At 35.5% G+C, this 15,098-nt stretch overlaps 1 protein-coding gene across 1 annotated transcript; it reads left to right on the forward strand.

Moving 5' to 3' along the window:
- The first annotated feature begins 1,510 nt into the window (after positions 1-1,510).
- On the forward strand, positions 1,511-13,958 carry LOC133323510 (uncharacterized). Its single transcript, XM_061532432.1, has 16 exons — positions 1,511-1,549; positions 1,717-1,766; positions 1,856-2,051; positions 3,839-4,018; positions 4,085-4,967; positions 5,033-5,167; positions 7,855-8,066; positions 8,204-8,275; positions 8,348-8,679; positions 8,741-8,921; positions 8,992-9,051; positions 9,114-9,293; positions 12,498-12,817; positions 12,878-13,025; positions 13,238-13,414; positions 13,777-13,958. The coding sequence occupies exons 1-16, from the start codon at positions 1,511-1,513 to the stop codon at positions 13,930-13,932; spliced, it is 3,321 nt and encodes a 1,106-aa protein (XP_061388416.1). The 3' UTR covers positions 13,933-13,958.
- Positions 13,959-15,098: the final 1,140 nt, after the last annotated feature.

The following is a 15,098-nucleotide window of genomic DNA, read 5'->3' on the forward strand; positions in this document are numbered from 1 at the left end:
AGCAATACCAACAACAACGTTATGTGCATTCGTCACAAAGTGACGACACATAGCAGTGGGAAATGTATTGTAATTGTCTGTAAATGCCTTGTTAACCACGAAGTCAGGCGCCAACGAAACGAACTTCTCATTGGGGTCGTATCGCTGGTAACGTAAGAACTTCTATTTGTCACAAGAGACATTTGGGTTTGAAAGGTTTTTTGTAAAGAAGCTATTAAAAGCTTCTGGGGAGAATATCAAAAAAAAAAAAAAAAAAACTAAGGGAACTGATGAGGATCAGTGGCGAGATCCGAAACTATAGTCTTCCCTGCCTTACCCCTCGGCGGACAATGCCATACATTCCCCACTAATAAATAGTTGTTTTTTATAAAAACAACAAACTGTTAATTATTTTATTAAAGCGTTAATTATTATTTAAGGAACTCGGAGAGCCACATTGGGGTTTTAAAGGTAAAGGAACTATGAGACGATGGTTAAGTTTGGGTACAGCCCAATGTTAGGGTTTTATAACATATCGATTTCTATATAATTTTACAGTTTCAAATGTGTTAACAGCTAATGTGTGTCATGCCATTGCCAGATGCAAAACATATCAGTACGATAAAGAACAACTGTGAATTGATTTAAAAAATTAAATAGCGGTAAACAATTATTTATTAATATTTATTAATTAAACATTTCTTCAGAACATAATATAATACATTTTTTTTAATATATCAAACAAATATAAACCAATTATCAGTTTTATTAAAGTTATGACAATTATCCTTAAAAACATATGATCTCCAACCCTTATTGAACAACCCTGAAATGAAATAACAGCTGTGCTGTTAAACGTTCTATTGCTTATGGCTGTAGGTTAACAGCTTTGCACTGTTGCTATTTGTACAAGAAGTGGTGGATATTCTTGCAGTACGTGAGTGTAAGTACGTCTGTGAGTGTCTGTGTACTAGAGAAAGTGTTCATCCAAAGTTCTAAAGGGAAAAAAGTGTAAGTGAAAAGAAATCAAGTGAAAAAATAAAAAAAATAATAAAAATACTTAAGGAAATGAAATAATTTTTATAAAAATTAAATATTTGGATTGAGAAGAAATGGAAAACGGTGAAGATTGAATGCATTCTGTAAAATAACAATGAATTTTTGGGCAAATAAAAATCGAAAAAAGGACAAAGGCAATTGTTCTTTGTGAAAATTCCGATAGAGAATTTTTTCGCCTACTATAAAAATGAAAAATTCAATAACAAGGGAAAAATTTTAATGAAAATAAAATTTCCATTACTTACAAAATAAATGTATTGAAAATAGTTTATCGATTTTCCATTCTTTTAATGCCACTTAGTGCTAAAATGTCAGAGGATTCCCTTTGAAAAAATATCCTGCGGAAAAAAGGTCTATACAAGTGTGGTAGTGAAATACTCGCCCCCCTCTCTCACATCGCTGTATGTATCTCGCCCACTCTATTTATTATTCATGTTAAGACAGTTGCAGCAGAAGAAGCAGAAGCAGAGCTATGGCAGCTGTTGAACATACCTTTCACGGTACATGGGAGGTGAGTTTCGATGTTTTCAAAACAATGAAAACAAAAACACAACAGAACAGAACAATGTTTTGTTCCTTGGCAGAAGGGAATAAAACAAAAAAAGCAAAACAAACAAAGTGTAAAATATATCGAAAAGAAGAATTATTTCAATGTATGTGTGTCTCTGTGTGTTTCAGATTGTTTCCTGTACATTCGAAGGCAAAAAAGAAATATCCGGTTTAGAAGGGTATGTTGTGATATTGATATTTAATTCTCTGTGTGAATGTATGTGTGTGTGAGTGTAAAATAATCAATATTTATTTTTTTCTTTGATAGGATAAAATTCCGTTTGGATGATACCAGTGATATAACGTGGTATAATGATTTGGTTAGCCCCTTACCGGAATCGAAAGACTGCGGCAGTTGTTGTGATTCGGCCAGTGTTTTGTTTAGCTGTGAAACATTTGAGGTCAATGAGCAGAATCCCCGGTTGATATTTGGTGCTTTTGCCGGTCATAGTATTGAGTTTAATGTAAGTTTTAGAAATCAATCAGTACAACAAGGACAGTATTTTCAAGGGCTCAGTATCAAAAATTCTGGGACTAAGATGGTCACAAGTCGTGTATTTTTAAGAATATATTTAGGGACCAAGGCGGCCGCAAAACGTAGATTTTTTAAAGAATTTTTTCGAGGACCATTAGAGCCACAAGGCGTCGATTTTCTAAAGAATTCTATGGAGGACCATTAGAGCCACAAGGCGTAGATTTTTTAAAGAATTTTTTGGAGGACCATTAGAGCCATAAGGCGTAGATTTTTTAAAGAATTTTATGGAGGACCATTAGAGCCATAAGGCGTAGATTTTTTAAAGAATTTTTTGGAGGACCATTAGAGCCACAAGGCGTAGATTTTTTAAACGAATTTTTTGGAGGACCATCAGAACCATAAGGAGTAGATTTTTTAAAGAACTTTTTGGAGGACCATTAGAGCCACAAGACGTAGATTTTTTAAAGAACTTTTTGGAGGACCATTAGAGCCACAAGACGTAGATTTTTTAAAGAACTTTTTGGAGGACCATTAAAGCCACAAGGCGTTGATTTTTTAAAGAATTTTTTGCAGGACCATTAGAGCCACAAGGCGCAGATTTTTTAAAGAATTTTTTGCAGGGCCATTAGAGCCACAAGACGTAGATTTTTCAAATAATTTTTTTGGAGGACCATTAGAGCCACAAGGCGTTGATTTTTTAAAGAATTTTTTGCAGGACCATTAGAACCACAAGGCGTAGATTTTTTAAAGAATTTTTTGCAGGACCATTAGAGCCACAAGGCGCAGATTTTTTAAAGAATTTTTTGCAGGACCATTAGAGCCACAAGTTGTAGACTTTTTAATGAATTTTTTTGGAGGACCATTAGAGCCAGAAGGAGTAGATTTTTTAAAGAATTTTTTTGGAAGACCATTAGTGCCACAAGGCGTAGATTTTTTAAAGAAATTTTTGGTGGATCATTAGAGCCACAAGGCGTAGATTTTTTAACAATTTTATGGAGAACCATTAGAGCTACAAGGCGACTTTTTAAAGAATTTTTGGAGGACCATTAGACCCACAAGGCGACTTTTTAAAGAATATTTTTAGCGACCAAGACGACCAATATAGCCACAAAGCGTAGATCTTTTAAAGAATTTTTTGGAGGACCATTAGAGCTCCAGGGCGTTGATTTTTAAAGAATTTTTTGGAGGACCATTAGAGCTCCAGGGTGTAGATTTTTAAATAATTTTTTGGAGGACCATTAGAGCTCCAGGGTGTAGATTTTTAAATAATTTTTTGGAGGACCATTAGAGCCACAAGGCGAAGAGTTGTTAAATATTTTTTTGGAGGACCATTAGAGTCACAAGGCGTAGAGTTTTTAAATAATTTTTTGGAGGACCATTAGAGCCACAAGGCGCAGTTTTTTTAAAGAATTTTTTGGAGGACCATTAGAGCCACAAGGCGCAGTTTTTTTAAAGAATTTTTTGGAGGACCATTAGAGCCACAAGGCGTAGAGTTTTTAAATAATTTTTTGGAGGACCATTAGAGTCACAAGGCGTAGATTTTTTAAGCAAATTTTTTGGAGGACCATTAGGTTCACAAGGCGTAGATTTTTTAATCAATTTTTTTGGAGGACCATTAGAGTCACAATGCGTAGATTTTTTAAAGAATTTTTGGAGGAGTCATTTTTAGGAGGACCATTCGAGCCACAAGGCGTAGATTTTTTGGAGGATCTTTTTTTAAAGGAATTTGTTTCCGGACTATTAAAGACAAATTATTAATTTAATTTATTATTTTAGACGACAACTCTATGTCCCTCGGATACCCTGATTCTCTACTGTGAAAATTGGTATGCCGTGGAATGTAAGCGTTTAAAAGAAGGTCAAGCTGCGGGTCAAGAAAAGGAATTTTCATTTGGCGAAGCACTACAAGAATCCTATTTTACCGATGTCATAATCAAAAGTTCAGATGGATGTGAAGTAAGTCCCCCATAAATTTCCCGATATCAGTAGGTTTCAATTAAATTCCTTTAATCCCCATTGCAGTACCATGTCCACGCAGCCATTTTACGCCTGAACGGCTTCGATTGCAGTATGTGTGTCCATCATAATAGCACCATATCCATACCTCAGGCTGTGTGTCGTACCCAAGATAGTTTAATGCCGAAAGAAAATGCCAGCCTTCCAAATTCGCCAAATACCATTAAAATATCCGTTACTTTACCTAGCACGGGCAGCAATCAAAACGCATCATCATCGTTGGATGATCATCAGAAATCTTTACCCCGCCTCAATTTATCACCCATCTATTTGCAACCACCCACAGAGTATAGTGTCAATAGTAGTACAACAACAACTGGAATTAAATCGCAGCAACAACAACATCATCACCACCAACATCTCTCATCCTCATTTAATTGCCTATCCACAACGACTACGAATAAATCTCAACAGAATGGTAGTAGTCAAAATCTCTTAAATATCGATGGTGGTAATGGTATGCGTCGTTTTCCACCCACCTCACATTCCGACTCACATCTGGAAGCGCATAAACTCCAACCACAACCGAAAAATATATTCAACTTCTGTCAAGATCTGATGATGCAACAAACTTCGGAGGTGTGCAGCACGAGTGGTTGTAATACACGAAGACCACCATTATCACCATTTCGTGCACGTAGCCCATCACCTTTTCCCAGTTCTATGGATACACCACCCTCTTCGCCTTTAACTCCCGTCGCAGTACTCTATGACTTGCCGGCATTTCTGCTGACACCGATTTTACATTGGCTCTACACGGAATCACTGATGCCCGATATGAGCGAAGATGTTTGCGAGAAACTTATCAATTTCGCTGAAGCCCAACCATCGCTAATGAAGTTGGCCGAACCGGCTAAGAAATATTTGAAAATGATCAAGCTGAAGAAGTGTAAGACCGAATGGGACAGTATTGTAATTAGTAGGGAAATTATTTTTGTGCATCTTTCGTTTCAGTTGTGGTCAATATCATCATGGATCTGCATAGCATCTTAAATCGTGTCATACAAACCATAAATCCTGTAACAATATCACATGAACCCGCCTTACTTTATGCCACATTTAAGGATAGTTTAAGAGAATGCTCTATAGGTGAGTTATTTCATTATATTTGATCTTGATGGTAGGAGGTGAATGGCACTGATCTCGAAACTATTATTTCGACCTTGAGAAAGGCAAGAAGTGATTTTTTTAAAAATATTTCTGGGAACTATAAAGGCAAGAGAACGTGTAGTTTTAACTGAATATTTTTAGGAACTTTATGGACCACAAGGTGTGGATTTTTTTAAGCAATATTTTTATGAACTGTAAGGACCACAAAGCGAGTACAGTTTTTAAAGAATATTTTTAGGAACTTTTGAACTACAAGCAGGAACCAAGAGAGCCACGAGGCACAGATTTTTTAAAGAATATTTTGAGCAACCAAGATTGCCACACGGCGAGGATTTTTTAAAGAATATGTTTTCAGGAGAGGTTTTTTTAATAAATATTTTTTAAAAAATATTGTGAGGAATCAAAAGGGCCACAAGGCGTGGATTTTTTAAATAATATTTTTCCAGGACCACTAGAGGCACAAGGCGAGGATTTTTTTTAAATATTTTTGAAGGACCACTAGAGCCACAAGGCGTGGATTTTTTAAAAGAAATATTTTTGAAGGACCACTAGAGCCTTAAGGCGTGGATTTTTTAAATAATATTTTTCCAGGACCACTAGAGGCACAAGGCGAGGATTTTTTTTAAATATTTTTGAAGGACCACTAGAGCCACAAGGCGTGGATTTTTTAAAAGAAATATTTTTGAAGGACCACTAGAGCCTTAAGGCGTGGATTTTTTAAGTAATATTTTTCCAGGACCACTAGAGACACATGGCGTGGATTTTTTTTTTTAAAACATATTTTTAGAAGGACAACTAGAGCCACAAGGCGTGGATTTTTTTTAATATTTTTAGAAGGACAACTAGAAAAATATTTTTGAAGGACCACTAGAGCTACAAGGCGTGGATTTTTTAAAAAATATTTTTGAAGGACCACTAGGACCGCCCGTCCGTCCATGTATTTTTGTTAACAAAGTACTGGTCGCATTTGTGATCCGATTTGGATGAAATTTGGCATAGGTCACTTATTTGGCCAAAGGACGAACCCTATTGAAATTGGGAAAAATCGGTTCAGATTTAGATATAACTCCCATATATATTTTCGTCCGATTTAATGTAAATGGTGCACAAAAGACCCTATATATATAGATGTATGTTAAGTTTCCTGAAAATCGGTTCAGATTTAGATATAGCTACCATATATAGCTTCGCCCGATTTTAGGTAAATAGTCCACTAAAGTCCCTGGAAATCTTTTGATTTGCACCAATTTTGGCATAGTGTACTGTATTAAGTCTAGAATGATGTGTGAACAGTTTGGAAAAACTCGGTTCAGATTTAGATATAGCTCCCATATATAGCTTCGCCCGATTTTAGGTAAATAGTCCACTAAAGTCCTTGGAAATCTTTTGACTTGGACGAAATTTGGCACAGCGTAATGAATAAGGTCTAGAATGATGTTTGCCAAGTTTCGTGAAAATCGGTTCTGATTTAGATATAGCTCCCATATATATCTTTGTCCGATTTAAGGTTAATTGTGTACCAAAGTCCCTATATACCTTTCGATTGGCATGAAATTTGGCACAGCGTACTAAATTAAGTATAGAATGATGTGAGAAAAGTTTTGTGAAAATCGGTTCAGATTTAGATATAGCTCCCATATATAGCTTCGCCGATTTTAGGTAAATAGTCCACTAAAGTTCCTAGAAATCTTTTGATGTGCACGAAATTTGGCACAGAGATCGAGAATGATGTCTGCCAAGTTTTGTGAAAATCGGTTCAGATTTAGATATAGCTCTCATATGTATTTTCATCCGATTTAAGGTAATTGGTGCACCAAAGACCCTATATATCTTTCGATTTGCACGAATTTTGGTATAGGGTACTGAATTAAGTCTAGAATGACTTAATTCAGTACCCTATACCAAATCCACGCCTCAGTTGGCCCTTGAAAAATATTCTTTAATAAATCCACGCCTCAGTTGGCCCTTGAAAAATATTCTTTAATAAATCCACGCCTCAGTTGGCCCTTGAAAAATATTCTTTAATAAATCCACGCCTCAGTTGGCCCTTGAAAAATATTCTTTAATAAATCCACGCCTCAGTTGGCCCTTGAAAAATATTCTTTAATAAATCCACGCCTCAGTTGGCCCTTGAAAAATATTCTTTAATAAATCCACGCCTCAGTTGGCCCTTGAAAAATATTCTTTAATAAATCCACGCCTCAGTTGGCCCTTGAAAAATATTCTTTAATAAATCCACGCCTCAGTTGGCCCTTGAAAAATATTCTTTAATAAATCCACGCCTCAGTTGGCCCTTGAAAAATATTCTTTAATAAATCCACGCCTCAGTTGGCCCTTGAAAAATATTCTTTAATAAATCCACGCCTCAGTTGGCCCTTGAAAAATATTCTTTAATAAATCCACGCCTCAGTTGGCCGTGAAAAGATCCATAGCTAGGTCGATTGACACAACGTACTGATGTCATATATAAATTAGTCTCTGGCATATTTTTTAAGAAGCACTAGAGCCCCAAGGTGTGAGAGTTTTAACAAATATTGTTTAAGGGGACCCTCTTTCCAATTCTCGGTTTCAGCGCTACCTTCCGATTTTCGTATTTTCAGATTTGTGTACTAAATTATATTTTAATATATATTTTCCTAATATTATATTCTTCCTTCCTTTTCTAGGATGTGCCAAAATTTTACAATTTTGCAATATATTTATTAAGGATGCCGCCGACATAGCCCGCTATCAAAAGAATGAAATTATCAAATATGTACGGACACGAATACCGATATTTATGTCACAACTGCATCAGCTGTTGCGTAACATTTTGAATGTATTTTTAAGTCTAACGCCTGATGAAAAAGATGAATTAGCTAATTACTTAGTACCTGAGGTAAGAAGAAAATGATGGATATAAATTGCTTTCAAACAGCAGAATATTAAAGCAGAAGCAAACACTACTCCTGCTCCGAAATTTTTTTAATCAAACTTCAAATTTTAATATTTTTTAAATATTTCTACCCTTTTCAGATTGAAAAAACTTTATTGATTTTAACTAGTGTGATAGAAGAAATCAAAAATTCTTTAGAGAAAATGTGTAAAGTAAGTAACCTTTGCTTTTACTCATAATTGCTTCCAATTATACCTTTAACCTTAACATTTTAACATTTGCAGGACCTAAAATGCTCACATTTAGATTTATCGATGAAATATGCCACAGATGATGCTGTTGCTATGCAAATACAAAATAATACCTTTATAACGGCAAATAATCCTATGGATGAGACTTCGACGGTCACAACACTGTTTAGTCAGCCACCATTGTCGCCCAGGCCACGCAGAGGACCACCTATAGGTTTGACATTGTATGACAACCCAACGGATAAGCAACGTTTAATGAGTGCCGAAAATGATTTGAAATTTGTTCTCTATATGTATGAAGTGCGTAAGATGCGCGATATTTATGGACGAATATCGGCGGCCTTGGATATAATACGGGATAAGAAGTATGCGACAATTTTCGGTTTGATGAATAGGAAGTTATTAAAAATTTGTTTGTTTTTTAAGGACAACCTATTGTGAAATGGATTTCTTAAGTAAACGCAGTACCATCAATCAAAATCTAGAACAATTAATTGTGGATATTCCCACGTATATATTGATAATGGAAAATCTGGCAGATCGCTTGGAAGAGAAACTGGGCTGGAAGGAATTTAAATTTTGTTTTAAATTGGCAACGTCACAAATTGTAAGTTTATCCACAACATGTTTAAATGTTACATGAATACCATGAATTAATTTATGTTCGTTTTTTACAGAATGGAGTTATAGTGAAAATATTTGATCATAAATCCGCATTGAAGGATGCCATGAGTCAGGTATTACAAAATACATACTTTCACGTACCAATATAAATGATGACTTTTATTTTGTATTTTAGATTTGCAAATTAGTGCAAAAACAGGAATTCACCCATACCCTTATAGAGCTGGGCCTTCTAGAGCCATCAAATATTCTGGAGAGTGAATTGAAAACATTACAAAGTGAAGATACATTTGAGCTGACTTTGGATCCATTGGTAATGGAACGTACACATGATTATGACTACAATAGTGTCAAGGTATGTGTGACACTTAACCATAACTGACATTTGTATACCCTTCACTACACTGTGTTACATGGTATTATGTCTTTGTGCATATTTTTGTAACAGGCAATAGGAAACGCAATAGACCCATGGTTCCTTTTGAGAATATGCATAGAATCATTTTCTGAGTCGATTTATGCATGTCCATCCGTCCGTCTGTAAATGTTGAATTGTAAACAAAGTACAGGTCGCATTTGTGATCCGATTTGGATGAAATTTGGCACAATTCACTTATTTGGCCCAAGGACAAAACCACGTTTAGGCATAGCTCCCATATAAGGGTACCCCCCAATTTTCGGTATTTTGAGGTTCTTTAGCGCGTTTTTTAACTGAATTCGCTGAAATTTGGTACTTTAAGTTCTTATTGGGTAGCAAATCTACTTACTAAAAATTATAAATATAGGTCCATTTTTTCGGATAGCCCCCATATAAGGGTACCCCAGTTTTCTGTATTTTGTGGTTCTTGGGCTCGTTTTATAACTGAATTCTCTGAAATTTTGTATATTGGGTTCTTATTGTGTACCAAATTACTCCACTAAAAATTATATATAGGTCCAGTTTTTCTGGTAGTCGCCATATAACGGTACCCTCAATATTTTTGGTTTTGCCCCCTTTTAGGGGTAGTCACTGTGGTACAGGGTATTGTGTCGTTGTGCATATCGAGATAGACCCATGGTTCCTTTTGAGAATATGCATAGAATCACTTTCTGAGTCGATTTATGCATGTCCGTCTGTCCGTCCGTCCATGTATTTTTGGAGCACCATACTGCCAATATTTATCCGATTGAGACAAAATTTTGCACAGCATACTAAATTAGGTCATTGATGAATGCGAAGTTTTGAAATCGGTTCAGATTTAGATATAGCTCCCATATATAGTTTCTTCCGATTTAAAGTAAATTGTGCACCAAACTCCCAATATTGGTCCGATTGAAGCAAAATTTTGCACATAGTACTGAATTAGGTCCCGACTGATGTATGCGAAATTTCTATATCTTCAGGATGTTGTAGATATTAATATGTGTTGCATGAACCCATAGTGGTGAAGGGTATCATATAGTCAGCCCCTTCCGACTTTTGAACTTTCCTTACTGGTTTTTGGAAGTCGAAGTTCTCCCATCGAAATACATTTTCCGAGTCCTAAAGGTCAAGGTATTGCAAATGGAATATATTAGACTGGGAAAAAAGAAATCCACCATTTGTATATGAAATTTAGGACCTTATTTAACATGCTTCGGAATGTCCGATTTGGGCCAACTTCATAATGTTTCTCTCATAGATATCAATCCTCCCTAGATACCAATTTTTTAGCATTGAGGACATTTTGCAATCCAAGAAAAAGATGATAATCGCTTGGTGCTATGTCCGGACTGTATGGCGGATGCATTAAAACTTCCCAACCAAGCTCCCGCAGTTTATGGCGAGTCACTGAAGATGTGCGGAACACGACACCTCTTCTGTTGGCCAATTCTGGCCATTTGCTATATTCAAACGGTCCAATTGTTGACAGTAGAGATCAGAATAGAGCGTTTGGACATATAGAAGCAAACCATAGTAAATAATCCCCTTACAGTCCCACCAATTGCATAGCAGAACCTTTCTGTCCGTTAGTCCTGGTTTGGCCACCGTTTGAGGTACTTTACCGCTCTTTGACCACGATCGTTTTCGCACAGGGTTATCGTATGTGATCCATTCTCATCTCCAGTCACCATCAAATTAAGAAATGGGTCTATCCCATTCCGTTTGACCAAGGCTTCGCAGATGAAAATTAGATCCTTCCTATTTATACCCTTCATCACACTGTGGTACAGGGTATTAAGTCTTTGTGCATATGTTTGTAACAGGCAACGGGAAACGAGATAGACACATGGCTCCTTTTGAGAATATGCATAGAATCATTTTCTGAGTCAATTTACGCATATCCGTCTGTCCGACCATGTATTTTTGTGAACAAAGTACAGGTCGCATTTATGTTCCGATTTGGATGAAATTTGGCATATGTCACTTATTTGGCCTAAGGACGAACCCTATATGTGTGCTTTTTGTGTGAATCGGTTTTGTGAAAATCGGTTCAGATTTAGATATAGAACCCATATATATATCTTTTCCTCCGATTTTATGTAAATGGTGCACCAAAGCCCCTATATATCTTTCGATTTGCACGACATTTGATACAGCGTTCTAAATTAAGTCCGCAGTGATATGTACTAAGTTTCGTGAAAATCGGTTCAGATTTAGGTATAGGTCCCATATGTAGTTTCGTCCAACTTTTTGTAAATGGTGCACCAAAGTCCCTATATATCGTTCGATTTGCACGATATTTGGCACAGCGTAATGAATTAGGCCTAGAATGATGTCTGCTAAGTTTCGTGAAAATCGGTTTAGATTTAGATATATCTCCTATATATATTTTCGTCCGATTTTATAAAAATGTTGCACCAAAGTCCCTATATATCTTTCGATTTGCCTGAAATGTGGCATGGTGTACTGAATTCAGTCTATAATAATGTGTGCTAAGTGTCGTAAAAATCGGTTCAGATTTAGATATAGCTCCCATATATATTATTTCGTCCGATTTTATGTAAATGATGCTCCAAAGTTCCTATATATCTTTCGATTTGCACGAAATTTGGCATAGTATACTGAATTGGGTCTAGAATGATGTCTGCTAAGCTTCTTGAAAATCGGTTCAGATTTAGATATAGCTACCATATATATTTTTGACCGGTTTAATGTAAATGGTGCACCACAGTCCTTCTACATCTTTCGATTTACACGAAATTTCGCTGACACAGCTTTTTTATATATTTCAAATGGGTGTCTGATTGAGATTAAATATTGAATAGTACACTAAATCGACTTACATAAATTTGTCCCATTGTACGCAAACGGTTCCGAACTTGCCCAAATGAAATGAAATTTAGCATAGGTTCCACAATTGCATAAAGATCGCATATTCAAGTTCGTTCAATTTCATGTCAATATTCTATTGAAAAGGCGACGTGTGTTAGGAGAAATATGTGGAACATACCCATATGGTCGGCTCAGTCCGACTTTACTACTTTCTTTACTGGTTTTTTATGAAAATTAATTATTAATTAATTTGTGCAATAGCTTTTTTAAGACTAATGAGATTTTTGTTTAATTTCCTTATCCCTTTCTTGACTTTTCTTACAGTTAAATCTAATTCGCCACCTGTGTGAACCTCCCATAGCAGCCAGTAGTAATCTATCAAAAAATGCTTTACGTCTTCTGCACTCTGCTCAATTATCGGATATGGAATTTGAAGTTCATATGTATGCACCACAGCAACAGGAAGCACAGCCTGCAGGACTTAATGGCATAAATAATAAAAATGATATCGATATACAGCTGATGGCATCACATAAATCATCAATACAGGTGCATACTTTTAGGGCGCATCGTGTTATTGTGGCAGCACGATGTGAATGGTTTAAGAAGGCCCTAATGTCCGGCATGCAAGAGAGCTTGACGAGGTAATTCAGACATATTTGCTAATTATAAAATATGGAAAATAAAAAAAAATGTTTTTTTAGAAAAATCATTGTCACCGATTGTTCTCCGGTCATTTTCCGACGCCTATTGTTGTATCTATATGGTGCTCCAATTGACAAGACTGTGGGTCCTGAACATATCTGTGAATTAATGCTACTGGCAGATAAATATTCCATAGATGACTTAAAGGTACTTTTAAATAATATTTCAACTATAATTGAATTGTATTAATAATATATGATTTGTTCCACAACCTGCAAGAATGTACAATTTTTTAATACGATAAAAATTTTTCCTTTATGATATCGGAAAAAATAGTAAAAATTAGTAGATTCTTGCAGTACGGGAACAGAATGATAAAAAGCTATAAAATTTTAATAATATTGTTTTCATTTTTTCAGGAATTGTGTGAAAATACTTTAAATTCTCAAATAGATGAACATTCGGTATTATGCCTGTTGGGTATTGCCGATCATTATATGGCCTCGGCATTAAAATCCAAGTGTCTTTCATTTCTATCACAAAATTCACATTTAACAAAGGCTGCTATGTTTAAGGAATTGTCACGGCCGTTGCAAGTAAGTGATGAGTCATTTTCTTAAAAAAATATCAGTGGCGTAGTGATGTGGGGATGTTTTAGAAATGCGTGAAAAACAATTAAAAATGACTTTATGCGATGTAAGTGAAAAATATCAATGAGGTATAAACGGAGTTTTGCATCATTGCCGAATACATTCAGTTTCGCTTATATTTAATTCTAAGCTTTATTAGAAAACCCATAATATTGGTATTATTTGAAAGTGTTTAATAAGTGAAACTCTTAAAAAACTCATCATATTTATTTATATATTGTAGTCATCCCCACAAACAGTTTGTTGTTACGCTCCTGAAAAAACTATCTTTTTACAATTTTGTATATTAATGTGTTTCCATTTTTCAGCTCGAAGTTATGGACCTAATCCATTGGTATGGTCGTGTATCTGAACCATGGTCAGATACGGGTGGCTTCAAACCGCGCAGTACTTCCCGACACAGTCTCAAGAGCCCTTCAAAGCCCCGTTCACGTTCTAGAAAATCATCACCATCCTTTATGTGACACTGACTTTTAAGGCTTAGGGGAAATTAAATTTAAGATAACCGAATAATAGAAATCAAAGCGCGATATTCTAGATAATTTTTTGAAATTAATTGTAAGTGGAGTGACGGCAGGATTGGAACACTTGTAAAGCGTGAAGATTAAACATTCAGTAAGTAACTTTCTTTGCATACGAACAAAATACTTTTATTCACTCAGCCTAATGGCTAATGAGAGTATACACACTTTGATACGGCAAAAAATGTGCCGCACTGATATATTGATTTTAGACCCCATATTACTTTGAACCAAATCCGTTTCAAAAAATTTGAAATCGATTTAAAAATTGCCGTTCATTTGTCGGGTCAGATGGTGTGCAAAATAACAGCGTAATATTTATTTTAAACTTAGTTCAAGTTCGATGATGGAAATATCGGTCCATTCCTTCTGGTACGCCCTCCACAAAATGGTTAACATTTTGCTAAAATTTGTTTTTATAATATCATGCGAACGGACTATCCGATTTGAACAAAAACATTGTATAAACTATTACTTTTACCAAGCCTAGATTAAGTCCGAAGATGGGACCCATTGGTCCACTCTTTCTGGTAATTCCCCCACAAGTGGACAAAATTTTCAATATTTTTTAATGATTCTTAATGATTATCCGTAAACTGAAAAAATATCAGAAAGTGTTCTTACAGAAGACAAATATATATGCTTACAGAAGACCAAGAGGGTTTCCAAATGACCAGAAAAGCTACTGCCTTCTTAAAAGCCAAAACATCGAAAAAATTACTTCTAAGAGACTTCCAAAAATACTTTTTCTAGAAGATCTTCTCATAGTATTCCAAAAATTCCTTCTCATAGATGACCTAAAAGTTTTCATTGAGGACCAAAACGTCTGCGTATAGGTTACCAAAACGTCTTCACATAGAAGACTACAACGTATTCTCATAGAAGAGCAAGAGCTCTTCTAATTGAATGCCAAGAAGTCTTCTAATTGGAGACCAAGAAGTCTTCTAATTGGAGACCAAAATATCTTATTATAGAAGATCAAAAGATCTTCTCAGAAAAGACCACAAAGTCTTCACATAGAAGACCAAAAGTCCATTTCATAGAATACCAAAATGCCCTCTCGCAGAAGACCAAAAAGTCTTCACATAGAAGACCAAAAGTTTATCTAA

The sequence above is a fragment of the Musca vetustissima genome, unplaced genomic scaffold (genome assembly GCF_032173495.1).
Source record: "Musca vetustissima isolate MV318-11 ecotype Yass unplaced genomic scaffold, APGP_CSIRO_Mvet_v1 utg78419, whole genome shotgun sequence".
Classification (NCBI taxonomy): domain Eukaryota; kingdom Metazoa; phylum Arthropoda; class Insecta; order Diptera; family Muscidae; genus Musca; species Musca vetustissima.

What these genes read in the sequence shown, in the direction of transcription:
- LOC133323510 (XM_061532432.1), top strand. Translation starts at nt 1,511, where the DNA reads ATGGCAGCTGTTGAACATACCTTTCACGGTACATGGGAG. An exon ending in CCTTTCACGGTACATGGGAG is followed by an intron (nt 1,550 to 1,716) that starts GTGAGTTTCGAT and finishes TGTGTGTTTCAG; the next exon opens with ATTGTTTCCTGTACATTCGA. An exon ending in AAAGTTCAGATGGATGTGAA is followed by an intron (nt 4,019 to 4,084) that starts GTAAGTCCCCCA and finishes TCCCCATTGCAG; the next exon opens with TACCATGTCCACGCAGCCAT.